This window comes from Aythya ferina, assembly GCF_964211825.1.
Source record: "Aythya ferina genome assembly, chromosome: 6".
Taxonomy (NCBI): Eukaryota; Metazoa; Chordata; class Aves; order Anseriformes; family Anatidae; genus Aythya; species Aythya ferina.
In genome coordinates, this window is record NC_140303.1 from 13,000,855 (window position 1) to 13,015,054 (window position 14,200).

Sequence of the window (14,200 nt, forward strand, 5' to 3'; positions counted from 1 at the left end):
ATATGAAATCTCGACAGATGAAAACTAATGTTGGGCTTTTTCATGATGGATGGACAGATATTTTAGTCACCTCTTTCAGAATTCAGGCGTGACTGTCCTAGAGCTCAAGAAATGAAAGATGTCAAATACCAAAGACTGCAATTCCCTCACGCTGTGTAACCTGCAAGACTTTTCATTCTAGGACAATAATAGAGCCCAGACACAAATACAATAACTTACTATTTACAGGAACTTCCCCAAAATTGTCCTTCAGTATCACTATTTTATTAATATATTTTCCACCTGCACTGGGAGGCATGCAGGCAGCTCTGAAGTGCAAATACTGAAGATGAAACACCTACACAGCACGAGCAGCACGAAAAGCACATCTTGCTTTCTGTGCAGTTGCAGCGCATTTTTGGATTCAAGGCTGCTTTAGAATTCAGTAACCTCTCGTCCATTAAACATCACTGCCTGAAATGAGGTTTCTCATCCCAAAAGCCAAGAGACAAAACATGCCTATGAATGTCCCACACGCTTCAGTGCTCCAAAATAGTTTAAAATCTTCATGCTGCTTTTGAAGAAAGGCACGTGAGGCTGTCACTGCTACCCCGCACCCCAGGCAGACCCTGTTTATGGATAACATCTGGTTGCAATTACCTACTTGATGGAATGCAAAGCAACAATTTTTGTTACCGATGGGACTCAGAGAACAAACAGGACATTATTTACACATTAAAGAGAGTACTCACCCCAACACCACCACAAGGAAGCCTGACAAACATCGACGTTAGAGAACCTGCAGAAAAAAAAAAAAAGGGTATCCACTAAGTCAAAAAGTCAAAGTTTACCAGATTTTGGTCCAATTTTATGGCAATGCTGAAAACTTTCTTAACACAGTAACAGACTGTGGTTTTCTAGCAATTTTCAGAAAACACAGTCAATACTGTTATATTACAATGCAGAGATAAACAATATACGCACTTGGATGTGTTCAAAAGCCTCTCCAACATAAAAGCCTTCCATAAATCACTTATTTTTATGCAAGCGTTCTGTGCTGTCCTACATTTCAGGCAATCATGCTGACTATAAATGATTGAGACGCTACCAACAACTGCTCAGCATGTCTGAGATGAACATTTTAACTGCTTTCAACTGAAAGCGGATGGGAAATCATAAAAACACCCTAATTATCAGTCATCTGCACAGACACTAAAAGATTTTGGAGCACATTAGCTTCATAAAAGACGAAGACAAAAAATAAACCGGTGGCAAGCAAACAGAACGTGTTTTGACTGAAAGAGCAAAACCAACATTAAGAATTTGGGAAAAATGGAGAAAAAAACATCTGTAAGACCAATTTTGCTACTGTAAGGACTGTAACATCACTTCCTCAGCTTGTACATCAGCAATATTATTACCCATTCAAAATTCTGCAGGTTTATAAACCATACAGTTTATAAAAGAATGTGTTCTCTCATATGCACCACCACTCCCCTATGTGCATGTCTTGTAAGTAAGTGTGTCTATGAACAACAGGTAAATGGGGAGAAGGAAATAGATGCATGCAGGCACCGTAAAGATCTGTGGTACATTGCCCGAAATTCATTTGCTTGATATCTATTTAAAACCTATGAAAGCTAACAGTTAAATAAACTGTTTGTTTGTTTTGTTTGTTTGTTTGTTTTTTGACCAAACCAGGTTCCTGCTCTGATTGTGTCTATACTGAAAGAACAAATTCCCTCCGGTGCTAACGACCATCTTTGCAGAGCATGAAGTAGCCGTGATGTGACACATGGTACCGAGGACCAGGCTGGTGTCAAATGCATAGCAGACATACGTTACCCCTTTGACTGAAAGCAGAGTTAATGCATCTGTACTATTAATCTGAGCGCACAGTGAGATTCGCTCGGTGATTAGATCCACATGAAAACTCTTAGATCATCCTGCCTTAGACCTCCTGTCACATCTTTCACTGCTAATCCACCTATTATTTCAATATTTATCTTCTTGACAACAATTTGATTGCTACCCACAAATTAAAAGCAGCCTCATTTGCCTGCATTTAAACTTGTTCAGCTGGTTCCAAAGCTTCTCACTGTCAAATGGGAGAGAGATTCATATTCCTCGTCTTGAGACTTTCAAGGGCCTTAGCAACATTTCAAGGGGCAAAGTTATGCAACCTGCCTTGAAAGCCACCACCTTTGAGCTCTCCCGATAAAACACAGCAAAGCAGATCTCTGCAATGCTCAAGCTCCTCTGGGGAAGGTAACTTCAACATCAGCAGTGGACGTCCACTGCAGCACGGCAGCTCTCCTGTGCTGGTGAAGGAGGGCACTTGTTGAGAAAGGAGTAAAGCTCAGAACTAATAGACTACGGGACAACTGCAGAAGTAATCAGCAGAGCCATGGTATCCAAATACATTGAGGTCTGCTTACAGTTCTGAAAAATCAGAGCTATTTGCCCCCTTCCCACATTCTCTTAAAGAACTGTCAGATGAAGCAACATCCCTGTCATCATTTGCAGAAGCGTAAAAAAAAATATCCTCGTTTTCATCTCTCGGCTTTACAAGTTTTTCCTTTTAGGCTGAGATTTCTCATGCTTTTTCTTGCTCATAGACATATCAAAGGCAAAGAGTTTACATGGAGCCAGTTATCCTATTGCAGTCGTACACATGTCAAGACACTCAGGTCTAACCAACTCACATTTGCATATGTGAGCCTCACGCAAAGCTTTGGTCTCAGACTTCAAACCTGCCATACATTTAGCCCACAAATATATTTAAAAGAACCCCACAAAGCTGTTTTGTAAATATAAAAGCCTTTTAAACTTTCAACAAGAGAGGATAGCTGAAGAAGGGGCTGCTTACAGGCTTGTTCACCTCTACGCACAAACAAATATGCACACCAAGGCTTTTCAGGGAGGCTTTCCCAGCACATCAGAGGGTGTTATCCTCACTCAAATCCAGCACTATGGAAGCCATCAAGCTAAGAAACTGTGTTGCCTTTTTTTGGGACAGCATTGCCTTTCCTGCCCTGCTCCCAAAGGAGAGCTTCTACCTGGATACTACACAAATTTCCCCTCCAGGCTCACTCCTCTTGCCATCTCAGCTCTCTGCACTGTCCCTCCGGATGCTGGGCGTTGAGTTGTCACCTCGTGTTCTCCTGCCTGGCAGGAAAACTGGCAGCCAGGCTGAGAGGCAAAGACGTTTGCTCTTGCCCTGAGCAAAACCTGGGAATTGCAAAATCCCGTGCTAAACAAGCAATCTGTTTTTTTGCCCAAATACACCCATGGAACTATTGATGCAGACTATGCCACGACTTAAACGGGTACAGCAAAATATTTCAAGAGGATCTGACACTGGAATGAGCAGGAAGCACTCGGTGCTACCACAGCCCAGCCTACCAGTGTACCTGGCAAGGGGTTTCAAATGCCTGGCTATCAATTTCCCCTAAAGGAGCAGGGTTAGGATGGCCCAGAGCCCCCTGGTCCCACACAGACGATGACCACTGTCAGAGTCACGGTCCAAACCCCATCTGATCCTGGCTGGTGAAGCCACCAGCTCAGGTGCTGGAGGACTGCCCGCCTCCCACCACAGGGAATCCGATCCAGAGTGGATGGCTGGGGACAGATCCTCATCTTCAGCGCCACACTTCAAGAAATTGCAGTGAAATCAGTCAGAGTGAAGGTGGTGTAACTGCAAATGAGGAGCCGTCCCAGATTTACTGGGGAAGATTTACACCCTGTTTCTTTGGACTGGTGGATACGACTTAACTCAAGGCGAGAGTTTTACACTACCAAGGATATGACATCGTAAATTTTTAAAACTGTACATGCTAATTGCACTATCATTCAGCCAGAGATGTCTACTTTTCATTTCTCTGGGTTTTAAAGAGGTGGTAACTTAGCTAAAAATATAGTGCTAATTATATGTTTGAACAACTGGCTAATAGCTTTCCTCTTCGGGGTTCTCATGTACGTACTTAATATGTGCAAAAATCTTTCCAGCTCTTTTGCCACAACCATTGCAATATGCAGACCATCAAGTTAATCCTCTTTTTATATCATTCAAAGTAGAGCTAATCCCCAAAATAAACTTTCTAAACTTCTAGAATTCTCTTTTTGCAGATGCCCACAAGAGAACTTCCCCAGTTGCCCCACTGGCCTATGATCTACTGCTGTAAAAAGGTAAAACTAAAAGGAGAAGTCATCTCCATGACAGGAAGGTGCTAAAATCAATGTGATACGATTATTTGGCTTCTATGGGTGGAGTTGGTTATCTGAACAACCATCTCCCTAGATACTCTGCAGGGAAAAAGCCGATATTCTACAGCAGATGCAGCCCTGGTTTAGGGAAGATCCAGTCCCCAGTAAAAGGGATAAACAATCTTGTTCAAAATTAAACAAAATGTAGGACTATCTAAGAGGCCCCTGCATCTTTCTTGTGGATTATCCATACAAACCTGACAGCTATTTGTTGATGTTTATGCAGCTGGTTGGTGCTGCAGATCTAGGTCCTTAGCAGGGAGTTCCAGTTCCTACCAAGCAAAGGAGAACTTTCTAACATGCAGAGCAGTGTCCAAGGATACAATAAACTCTAAATTATCTTTCCTCCTCAGAGAGGGTTATTTTAGATTTTGAAGGCATCAGTGCAAGGAAGTTGTAGCTATCTAAGGTTCAGAGATCACCTGTGGATGGGAAATGCAATCTTGCACTACCCAAGTCAATGCTGAAAGTTGCAGAGGGAAGAATTGTCACGGGAAATGCCTACAGCTGAGGCTGGTAGGACCCCGACATGCCCATCTTTCATACCACCAATGCTAAATGATTGCCAGTTGGGGCTGTGGACAGTAGCCTGAATGCTGGAGGTCAGGAAGGGGAGCCCTCCCCACAGCCAACAATACCTAGAAGTTTCTTGCTGTCCAGTTTCTGTCTGTTCAGAGGGTTTGTGCCGTACAGCAGCGTATGGGCTTCCGAGTGAACTGTCTGCAGCTCTTCTAGAGTTGCTTTTCTTCCACGAATACACTGAAAGAGGAAAGAAAAGGGGTGATGAAATCCCTGCTTAAATGCTCAACTCATTACTGAACTTTTTTCTTTTTCTTTTTTCTTTAACTTAGCAAGCCGTAAAGACAGCAAGTAATAAATCTAAACCTGGTTCTCACGTGAAAAAATCTTTTGTAAAGTTGATTTTGGTTTAATCCCTTATTCAAAATACTACCCTAACAGAAAAAGTCATATTTGGATTTTTTTTTTATGTTTGTTTAAAAATATTTACCATAGTGTTTGATAAGCTACGTAAGGACTGCTCAACTACCAATTATTCAGTATTTCAGTTATAAACCATTAGGAAGTGATTTACTGATGAAAATGTGGCCCTCCAAATACTGCCCCCAACTCCACTGCGATTATTAAGATAACCTGAAAAATTGTCCCCAAAACACCAGTTCCCAAACACAACCTTCAGTCAATTAAAGATAAACTACAGACTTTCTGTTCTGAAACTGATCTTGGAAATCCTAGAAGATTAAATTTATTATGAATTGTTTGCTTATACCGTGATGCATCTTGAGCTGGAAATACCATAGCACATATGCTCATCTCTGCTTTTGTTGGTGGCTGAACCCAAGAAGGGTTCACTAAAGTCTTAGCTGTAGATCATGGAAAAACTTTTACTGATGTCAGCAGGACCCAAATTCACTTTAAGTTTTACAGAGTGGGGCTCTTTTCCCCTCTTTCCATAGGGTTCCAGCATAGTTTTGGGGCATATCTTTTGTTGCCATCACCCATTTGTGATGCAAAATGTGCTTTTAAGAGCAAAGTGCTGTTCGGAGATGCTAGATCCCATGCAGAATGAGGTGGTCTCCTCACACAGCAGCAAGGTAAGCAGATGGTGCCTGGGGGATAGCAGGTATTCCAGATGGGGCAACTGACTGCTGACAGTGGAAAATGCACCTCACCTTCTTAACTGGGAGCTTGCGAGTACCCTCAGAATGTTGGCAGGGGAAATAACGCAGTGAATTGAGGTTTGGGGTAAGTAGAGAGGTGGCCATCTGAGAGTGGGGAAGGAGTTCCTCAAAAATTAGGACTGCTTTGCATCTGAAACATGCATGCACTCCTACCCCACCACCAAAAAATTGTTTTTTACAGGGCTTAGAATTAATTAGCTTTTTTTTTTTTTTTTTTTTTTTTTTTTTTGTGTGTGTGTGTGATTTGGTCAAAACCATTTTAAAAGGAATTTGGGGTGGGGGTTTATTTCCTACAGAAGAAACAACATGATTACTCCTCTCCGTTATACTATAACATAAGTAGTTGACAATAAGCACATTGGAAGCTCTGAGAGCCCCTTGTGGAGATCACTCAAGCCCCAGCGACGAGTGTCACTGTGCTGCATGGTGCAAGGCATGCAGGTCCCTTGTCACATCGTGGGCACTGAGCAGCCCTCATGCTCAATCAAAAGTGTGCCAATTGCTTTTTTAAGACTTCCACATTCCTGTGGAAGCAGTTTCCAATGAGATCCAAAAAGTGGATGGCTTAAGGAAAAAGAAAAAAAAAAAAACAAACACAACACCCACATTCCTAAGAAGAACAGAGTTGCCTGCCGCACCAACACCACCCCAGGGGGTGCAGGGATCCCAAACACAGTGCACAGCCCTGGCCACCAGCACCTCCACGTATGGAGCACGGTCCGAAAAAACTACTTCAGGGAACTGTGTCCCAAAGCTTCAGCGTAAGCCTCCGTCCCGCGTTTCAAAGCGCACAGGAAATCACTTTGTAAAATCATTTGAGCCATAAGGCAGCAGAAATCAAAGCACTGCAGGAGTGCTCGTGCACTCTGGCTCTCGTAATTTTGGCATTTCTGCTCTCCAGTTCCTCTTTCATTTTCTCTGTGCTCTGCTTCACCACCTAGCATTTCCTGAGGTTAATGATGAGGCAAAAATACACCGTCCCATTAAAGAGGCAATAATCACAAAAATGCTAGACCCAGAAGGGATGGAAATATCTGGCAAATCCCCCTTGAACTTTTATCCTGTCTTCCTTTTTCGCTCATGGTAAGTCAGTGTTAGTCACCCCTTACAGGCTTTTATAGCTTCCCTTTCACCCCTATGCCAGTTTTGTCCTTGGTTCTAATGTAAGGATATCCAGAAAGATAGGATATCCAAGGCAGACCTTGTCCCAGCTGCAGCCCCCTCTCCGTGCCACAAAAAGCCATGAAAATGGCTACAAAGCCTCCTTCCAGAGACTGATATCCCAGGCCCTGCCTGCACCACCTCCCTGGGCACAGCCTGGGTGCTCTGTGATGGCAAACCTTCACCGTGTCGATGCCCAGAGGTTCTGCAGTGTCAGAGCAGGGACTGATCCTGCCCTCGAGCTGGACGCTGGCACAAGGCCGTGTAAGGAAGGCTGTGTACGTCTCAGCTCGAGCAGATGGCCCAGCCCAGGGTCTGTTTTCCATGTCTGTCCTCCATAGCTGCAATTAACCCGAGGGCTTGAGCTAGCAGCCCTCGTACTTTAAACAACGCAGGATTGCTGCCAGGACAGGCCTGGAGACCCTGATTCAGGAACTCATTCTTCCCGGTCCTGGTTGAGCAGTCCACGGATCTGATTATGTCCAAAGCACACAGCAAAACCTATTGATTCCCTCATGCTTTTGATGAAGGCTGGGAGGATTATTCTACACAGTGATTGCGGGTTTTTGTTTGGGGGAGAGACTCTTTTATTGCGATTGCCTCAATTAGTATAATTGTTGCTTTTAAATTCTGAACATACACCAGAGTAATTGCCATATTTTATAAAGCTAACTTAATTAAACAAGCAATACTTTAAACCGCAGCTGTCGTTAAGTTTGGACAACTGCTTTCACTCCAAAGGGTCATCTTTAAACTTGTGCAACCCTGTCAGCCTCTTACCTATCACACTGCAAATCTGGCGCACATTTTCCCCTCAGCTGGATGTAAAACAGCTTTTGGACAACTTCAGCAAATACATATCTGTTTCACTGCCGAAAGATGGGGGGAGGAGGGTGGTGGATGGGAAGCAATGTGTTTTTTCTGTTCTAAAAATATTCGTGCCCCTTCTGGATCACTTCTATCGCCTCCGAGAGAAATGGTAGGAACTCGGCACTTGGCAGGTTCTGCAGAAGCCTCTGGGTTGCCTGATGAAAATGGGTTTTCACATTTCTGAAATTTCAAAGCAAGTATTTTTTTGCATGCATGATAAAATATTTATCTGCGAGCCCTTTTCTGGCTTGGGGCATGTGTGCAACAGAAACACCAAAAGAAAATTTCCAGGAGATAGAGAATCGTTTGAGCTGGCATGAGAAAACAGAGTTGGAATTTATTTCCAGCACGCAGTTGTGTGGGGAACAAGAGCTGCTGAACTCTTTCTGGAAGAGGAATGGGGATCCCAGTGGAGTTGCCTGATCCCATTCAGCGTGTATAGGATTATTTACTATGCAGGGTGCTGTGTTTTTATCCTTGGAGCAAATATTTGCAGCCAATAGAATCAAACTAGACCCACACCCAGACCACAGCAAAGGAGCGTTAAGGAAGCAAGAGGAAACGTGAGGATAAGGAAATGTCAAAGTTCAAACTGTCCTTTTACAAACACGGCTTGTTATAAGTGGATTAACTGCATAATCACAAACAATTTTCACATCAGGCCCTTGGGCTTACTTCACCGGCTCATAATGTCTGAGGCACAGGACAACATACCTGCAACAGTGAAAATAAAACGAGTGTGCATAGATGTGTCAGTCAGCAATACCAGCTAAAAAATGGTGTAGAATAAAACTGGAGCTCAGCAAAAAAGGAAAAATGTACTGCCTGGAAAAATGTTGAGTTTTGCCTATCACACACACCACTGCTGGTGAGGACAGAGAGGGAGCGCAGGGCGTAGCAGCCCTTTCTGTCCTTCACTGAGCTTTCTGCACAGAAACAGGGATTTGAAAAAAAAAATAGCAGCAATTATTAGGCCAGGCTCCAAAATTCCTTCTAAATCAATTGTATCATTGAGTGTGTTCCACAGAATGAAGCCTTCTGCATGTTAAATCTAAATCTCCTGTCCTGTGGCAAGGAGACAAGCCCATCATCCCAGGCAGTGCCAACAGCTCACGCACACGCTCCAGCCTAGCAGCAGAGATCATTCCCATCAGAAAAGCTATCCCTTTGCCATGCCAAGTGCACGTGATGCAAAGGTTACCTTTGCTGATGGAAAACTGTGTTTTATATTGCCCTACACTCTGCTTACTGGTAGCCAGGTTCCAACCGAGGAGCTTCAGAAAGACTGTGAAGGACAGGGGAGTGACCAAATGGCTTTGCACCATGGAAATTTATTACATCAGTCAAGGACAACAGAAGGTGAACAACTGTCTGCAGCTCCAGAAGAAACCCTATCAAACAGAATATTGAAGTGAGGAGGAAGAAGGAGACGGAGAAAGAGGGAAAAGTTGTGCCCACAGAGCCCGTGGGAGACGATAAAGAAAAACTTTCATGAAGGTCTGGGCAGGAGTAGGAGATAGTGGGGGTAAAGGAACAGGGATGCTAACCAGAGAGAGCAGTAAGTGCATTTAGCATGGCTGGTTATCCTGAAACGGCAGGTCAGACCTTTAAGAAAGTCCTCAGAGAAGGAAATGCAAATCGAGGTAGGAAGCTAACATTACATATTCATCGCTTTCAGAGAAAAGAAGAGTTAAGATGAGGCTGAATTTCACCATAAGGGAAACACAGGTGGAAAGGAGGTGAAGATCTAAACCAACTCCTTCCTACAGTGAGAGCAACCTAGAATAACAATGGAGGGAAAACAGCAGTCGCTTGGGATCATACAATGAAGAATTTCGTACATTATAGAACAACTATAGCACCAATCTAGGAGGCAAGACAATTAGCACTGCACAATTTAACTACTACTTCTAAACAGAGGAGATAAACAGCGGCGGGGTGCTTGTTTTTTTGTCAGACAGCACAATTCCCAAATTCAGTTAAATGGATCTCCATAGACAGAATCAGGTTTGAAGTTCTTCCTTGCTCTCCTCAGGGATAAATAAGGGTACAACAGGGGAATGTTATCTAATGGCAATGCTGCCACCACGTGGATGTATTTTCTGATTGCTCAGAAAATATTTCTAGCCAGATGCTGACATAACTCAAATTTACAGTGTGATGCAGTCCCCTCAGATGTTCAAAGAGATGAGCAAACACTGTTTTTAATTTATCATTACTATTAGTTATGAATAATAATAAATATTAATCTTTACTCTTTTTATTTTAATAACTTTTCTCATAGTTTGCTTTGCTCTTAAAACATGCTTGTCCAATAAAACTAATTTAAGCACCTGTGATGGAACAGTGTTTAGTAACCTCCTCCTACCCTCATTCCTTTTACAGTATTTTCACTGTAGGTTGATCATTAATTATCAAGGAGCATTAAAGAAGTTATTAAACCACAGAAATACAAACTTCTTGCTCCACAGCTCCTGCTGTTATGATTGGAGCGGTATCAAATGACGTGGTTACTTCAGTTTGTGCTCTTATTTTTGGCCGCTTCAAGGTTCAGCACTTGATAGGGACTTCCATTTTACAGGGAACTGGGCCGAAAATTACATAAGCAGCTTCACTGCAAACACTGCAGTTCACATCAGGCAAGAGCGTTCTCCAGTGTTTCACAAAATTTGCAACAGTCATCGCAACGCAATGAAATCGGATCGCTAGAAATGCACTCCTGACATGCAAACGCACGAGCATAAACAGTCATCTAGGAATGGATTAAATTTAAGCCACATATGGCAAAACACTGCCTGCAGCTGGAGCTATAAAAATCTGAGGCCGGAATGCAGCATAAAGTTTGCACGTCCAGGTAGCAATCACCAGTCCGAGCTGAAGGTTGGGTGTGCACGACACCTTCCATCCCAGGAATCGGCCCCTGAAGCTGCCTGACATCCAGCAGGCAGATCAGGCAGGCAAACCCAAGGGCTGTTTCTCACAGCCCCCCAAATCTCCCCCCTCCAGTGCTGGGATTACCTCACACTTGCCACGGAGACCCGTCTCCTGCAGCCGGGACCAGATGCTCTGGATCCTCCCCGCGTGCTCGGGGTGGCTGTTTGTGTTTCCACAGGTACACTGATGTTTCAGCATCAAGGTGTCGTAGACAAGGCCTGCAGCAGAGGTTACAAAATTGCTCTCAGTGAAAGGAACTACTTTGCCAGATGTATGAAAAAATACATATATCTATTTTTGGTCTACCGTACTTTGCATTGAAGAGAACATTTATAGACAAAGGCAGCGTGAGCTTCACCAGGAGCCACAGAGCTCTACAAAATGACAGTCCGAGACGCTGGGAAATGAGGTGGGCAGCTGCTTTGAACACAGAACCAGACCTGCAGCGATCCCTCCCGTTAGAAATCCTCAACAGATACAGACAAGAACTGAGTCAGTCGCCACCATCGCTGTGGGCCGAAGCTGTGCGAGTGACAGGAGGAGGTGACAAATGACAACACGGGTACGAGTGCAGGCGTGCCAGCGCAGGAACATGATCTAGAGGGGGGCTGACTTACAACTTGTCCACTGGGTACCTTTATAATTACTGCTAAAATGACTCTAGGGCTTAGGATTAAAAACCAGAAGGAATAAGTCGTTAGCAGGCACTGTGTTTTGTAAAATAGTTTGCGCCGAAGTCTTTGCATCAACATTATTTGACAACATACTAATTAAGTCTATTAGCACACACTTGGGCATAATTATTCAGCGCGATATGTAGGTATTTAGCCGTGTTGTTTCATTGTAACGTGGGAGTCAAGCAGCTAAATCCCCTTGCATTACCAAGTATTTATGGCATGACAACAGCGTAGGAGCCTGCTTCATGCTCCGGAGCTGCCCGGGTACGTTTCTGGAACGGGAGCTACGATTTCATAGCCAATGTTCCACTGAACAGAACCAGCAGTTCCTCCGCAGCCGTGCTCTCCTGGTGACAAAAGATCTTTTCTGCACTTAATGTAGAAGAGACACAGTCAAATGTTTCAATCTGTCCTTCCCTTCAGGCAGCAGGTCCAGAGAACAGAAGAAAAGGGGGCTTCGAGGGGCATGGTTTCTTGCAGGGAGTGCCTGTCCGAAAGCACAGTATAAACAGGCAAGTGAAAGGTCTCAAAGAGAATCCAAAGCCTCTGAATTAGCAGCAAAGGCAGGAGTTTCTCCCAAACCCAGCACTGAAGGGTCTGCATCCAGCCCAAACTGCTCCTCCTAAATGCCACCAGAGCAGAGCGTACCTGCGCTGCGCCTGGCAGTGCGAACGCAGCGTGCAGGGCTTCCCTGAGCTGGCTTTCACGTAAGCACTGATAAACAGCACAATTTGCAACTGCGTGGAGTTCAAAGAGACCTGGAAAATACGGCTCTGAGAACACACATGGACACGTAGCCTGGAGCTGAGCTCCGTGCTGCTGCCTGTACCCACGCTAGCTAGTCTGAGTGGTGCTGGAATCACAGCTTTTGCCTGCGTGTAGGCATGTTCTGCCGCTGAGAAATTTGGCCTTCCCCTCTGAAGCAAACTCTGGCACTGACACTCTCAGCTATTCCGCCTTAGGGAAGGTGCCTGGCAGTTCCTCTCCTTGCTGTAGGTGAGTGCAAGGCAAAAAAAAAAAACAACAACGTTTTCAGTTCTAGGAAGGGAAAAGGGCGCTTGTTAATTGACTGACTTCGGGTTAGCCAAAGTTCAGTTAAATAAGATCGTGCTGCAGAGCTCTGTAGGGGTCTCCTGTGCTGGAGTGACCATCAAACTTCATCAGGAGCTGCTGGGCAAAGCCTGGTGCTGTAAATGACACCTGCAAAGGTGTGGACCAGTGGTATGGCTGGCTGCCCCCCAAAACTCCCCAGTTTATTCAAACTGGCACAAGGTCTGTAGCTGCTTTAATTCAGGTTAATTCAGTTTTGAAGGAAAGTCATCTTCAAGGGATGTCAGGCGCTTTGGCAAAGTATTTGTTAGCACAAAGATTCCCATGTAGGCTCTTCCTAGACCCTCATGGGACTGCACTAGGTTTGGCTAAACTGCTGGTATTAAACCACGAAAAGTGCTTCTGTCTTCTCTGGCTTCCAGACATATCTTTGGGGACTTCAATTATACGTTACAGATTTAAAGCAAAACGGTGCATGTGCACATATTAAACATACACATCCACACTCAAAAAAATAGCCTTGAATTTAAGCAAAAAGAAGTCCAAGCAGCAAGTTGCTCACCAGGTAGCTGCTGACCCTGCTGGGCGCACCCCTGGCACCTTCTCAGCGCACAGCCACTGGCACGTGCATTGCCTTGCCAGAGACAGCCTGTACCGCAGCACGGGGTGAATACACCCGGGGCTTACCAGTGTTCAGATTTTGGCAAAACGATAAAACAAGCCCAGCCAGAATCCTGCATCTGAGACGCTCTCGCTAGCATTGCTCTAAGTGTGCCTTGCTACAAAGCCAGGTACGTGGGGATTTACCCACAGCCTGCAAATTTTAAAATTAACTCTTCAGAACATGAAATAAGTAAAAATTCTGTCAACGTGTAATCTGAGGCTAGTTCATATCACGCCTTCATGAGTTTCAGGAGAAATCAGGCTCTTCCAAGCAGTTACAAGTACTTTTTAAACAGCCTTTCCTGCTTGCCTCCTGGATTCCCAGACGATGCTTAATCCTGTTGCTCTGACAGATCTTTTCGTTGCTGGGGAGCTGGGCACAACTTGACAGTGAATTATACTGATTGCACTGCAAAGCTGGAAGGGGTCTAACACTATTTAAAGAGTCAGGATGAGAATCTGTGCCGCAATCTGTGTTTCTTTTTAAAGGTGTTTTTTTCAAGTCTCTGAGCTTTAAATAGTAACTACTGTAATACCAGCACGATGTAACCGTAGGTATGTAGGCAAAGCAATGTCTAGCCAGATTAAAAGCCTCTGTCTCATTCCCTGGTTTATGCCTGGTAATACTGGTAGGGCAGAAGCCAACATAGATCAAACCAGTGATAAATACAAATGAAAATCTGTTTTTTTTGCATTGACCTTACATTCTTCAGTTGCTCCTGTGATGCCTGCAGTGCAGCAGATTTGCCAGTGACCTCCCATTTTTTCATCTGCATCCACGCATGAGGGAGAGCCGCAGGTGTGTTTAAAATGTGTGCGTACATCTAAAGTGGACTTTCCTAACAGCCTACTCAAGTTAAGGTAGACAAAATAGTTAAAGAAAAGGTCTCCAGAAAATGT

The 14,200-nt window shown here is 44.2% G+C and overlaps 1 protein-coding gene across 15 annotated transcripts in view; it reads right to left on the reverse strand.

Moving 5' to 3' along the window:
* Positions 1 to 14,200, reverse strand: part of HDAC4 (histone deacetylase 4) — a 233,623-nt gene that overhangs the window by 37,227 nt on the left and 182,196 nt on the right. For all 15 annotated transcript variants that reach the window (XM_084522961.1, XM_084522963.1, XM_084522964.1 and 12 more), the window contains 3 exons: positions 10,995 to 11,128; positions 4,884 to 5,004; positions 732 to 778 (listed from right to left, as the gene is read on the reverse strand). In XM_084522961.1, the coding sequence (XP_084379087.1) occupies positions 732 to 778; positions 4,884 to 5,004; positions 10,995 to 11,128 (302 nt within the window). The remainder of the gene's footprint in view (positions 1 to 731; positions 779 to 4,883; positions 5,005 to 10,994; positions 11,129 to 14,200) is intronic.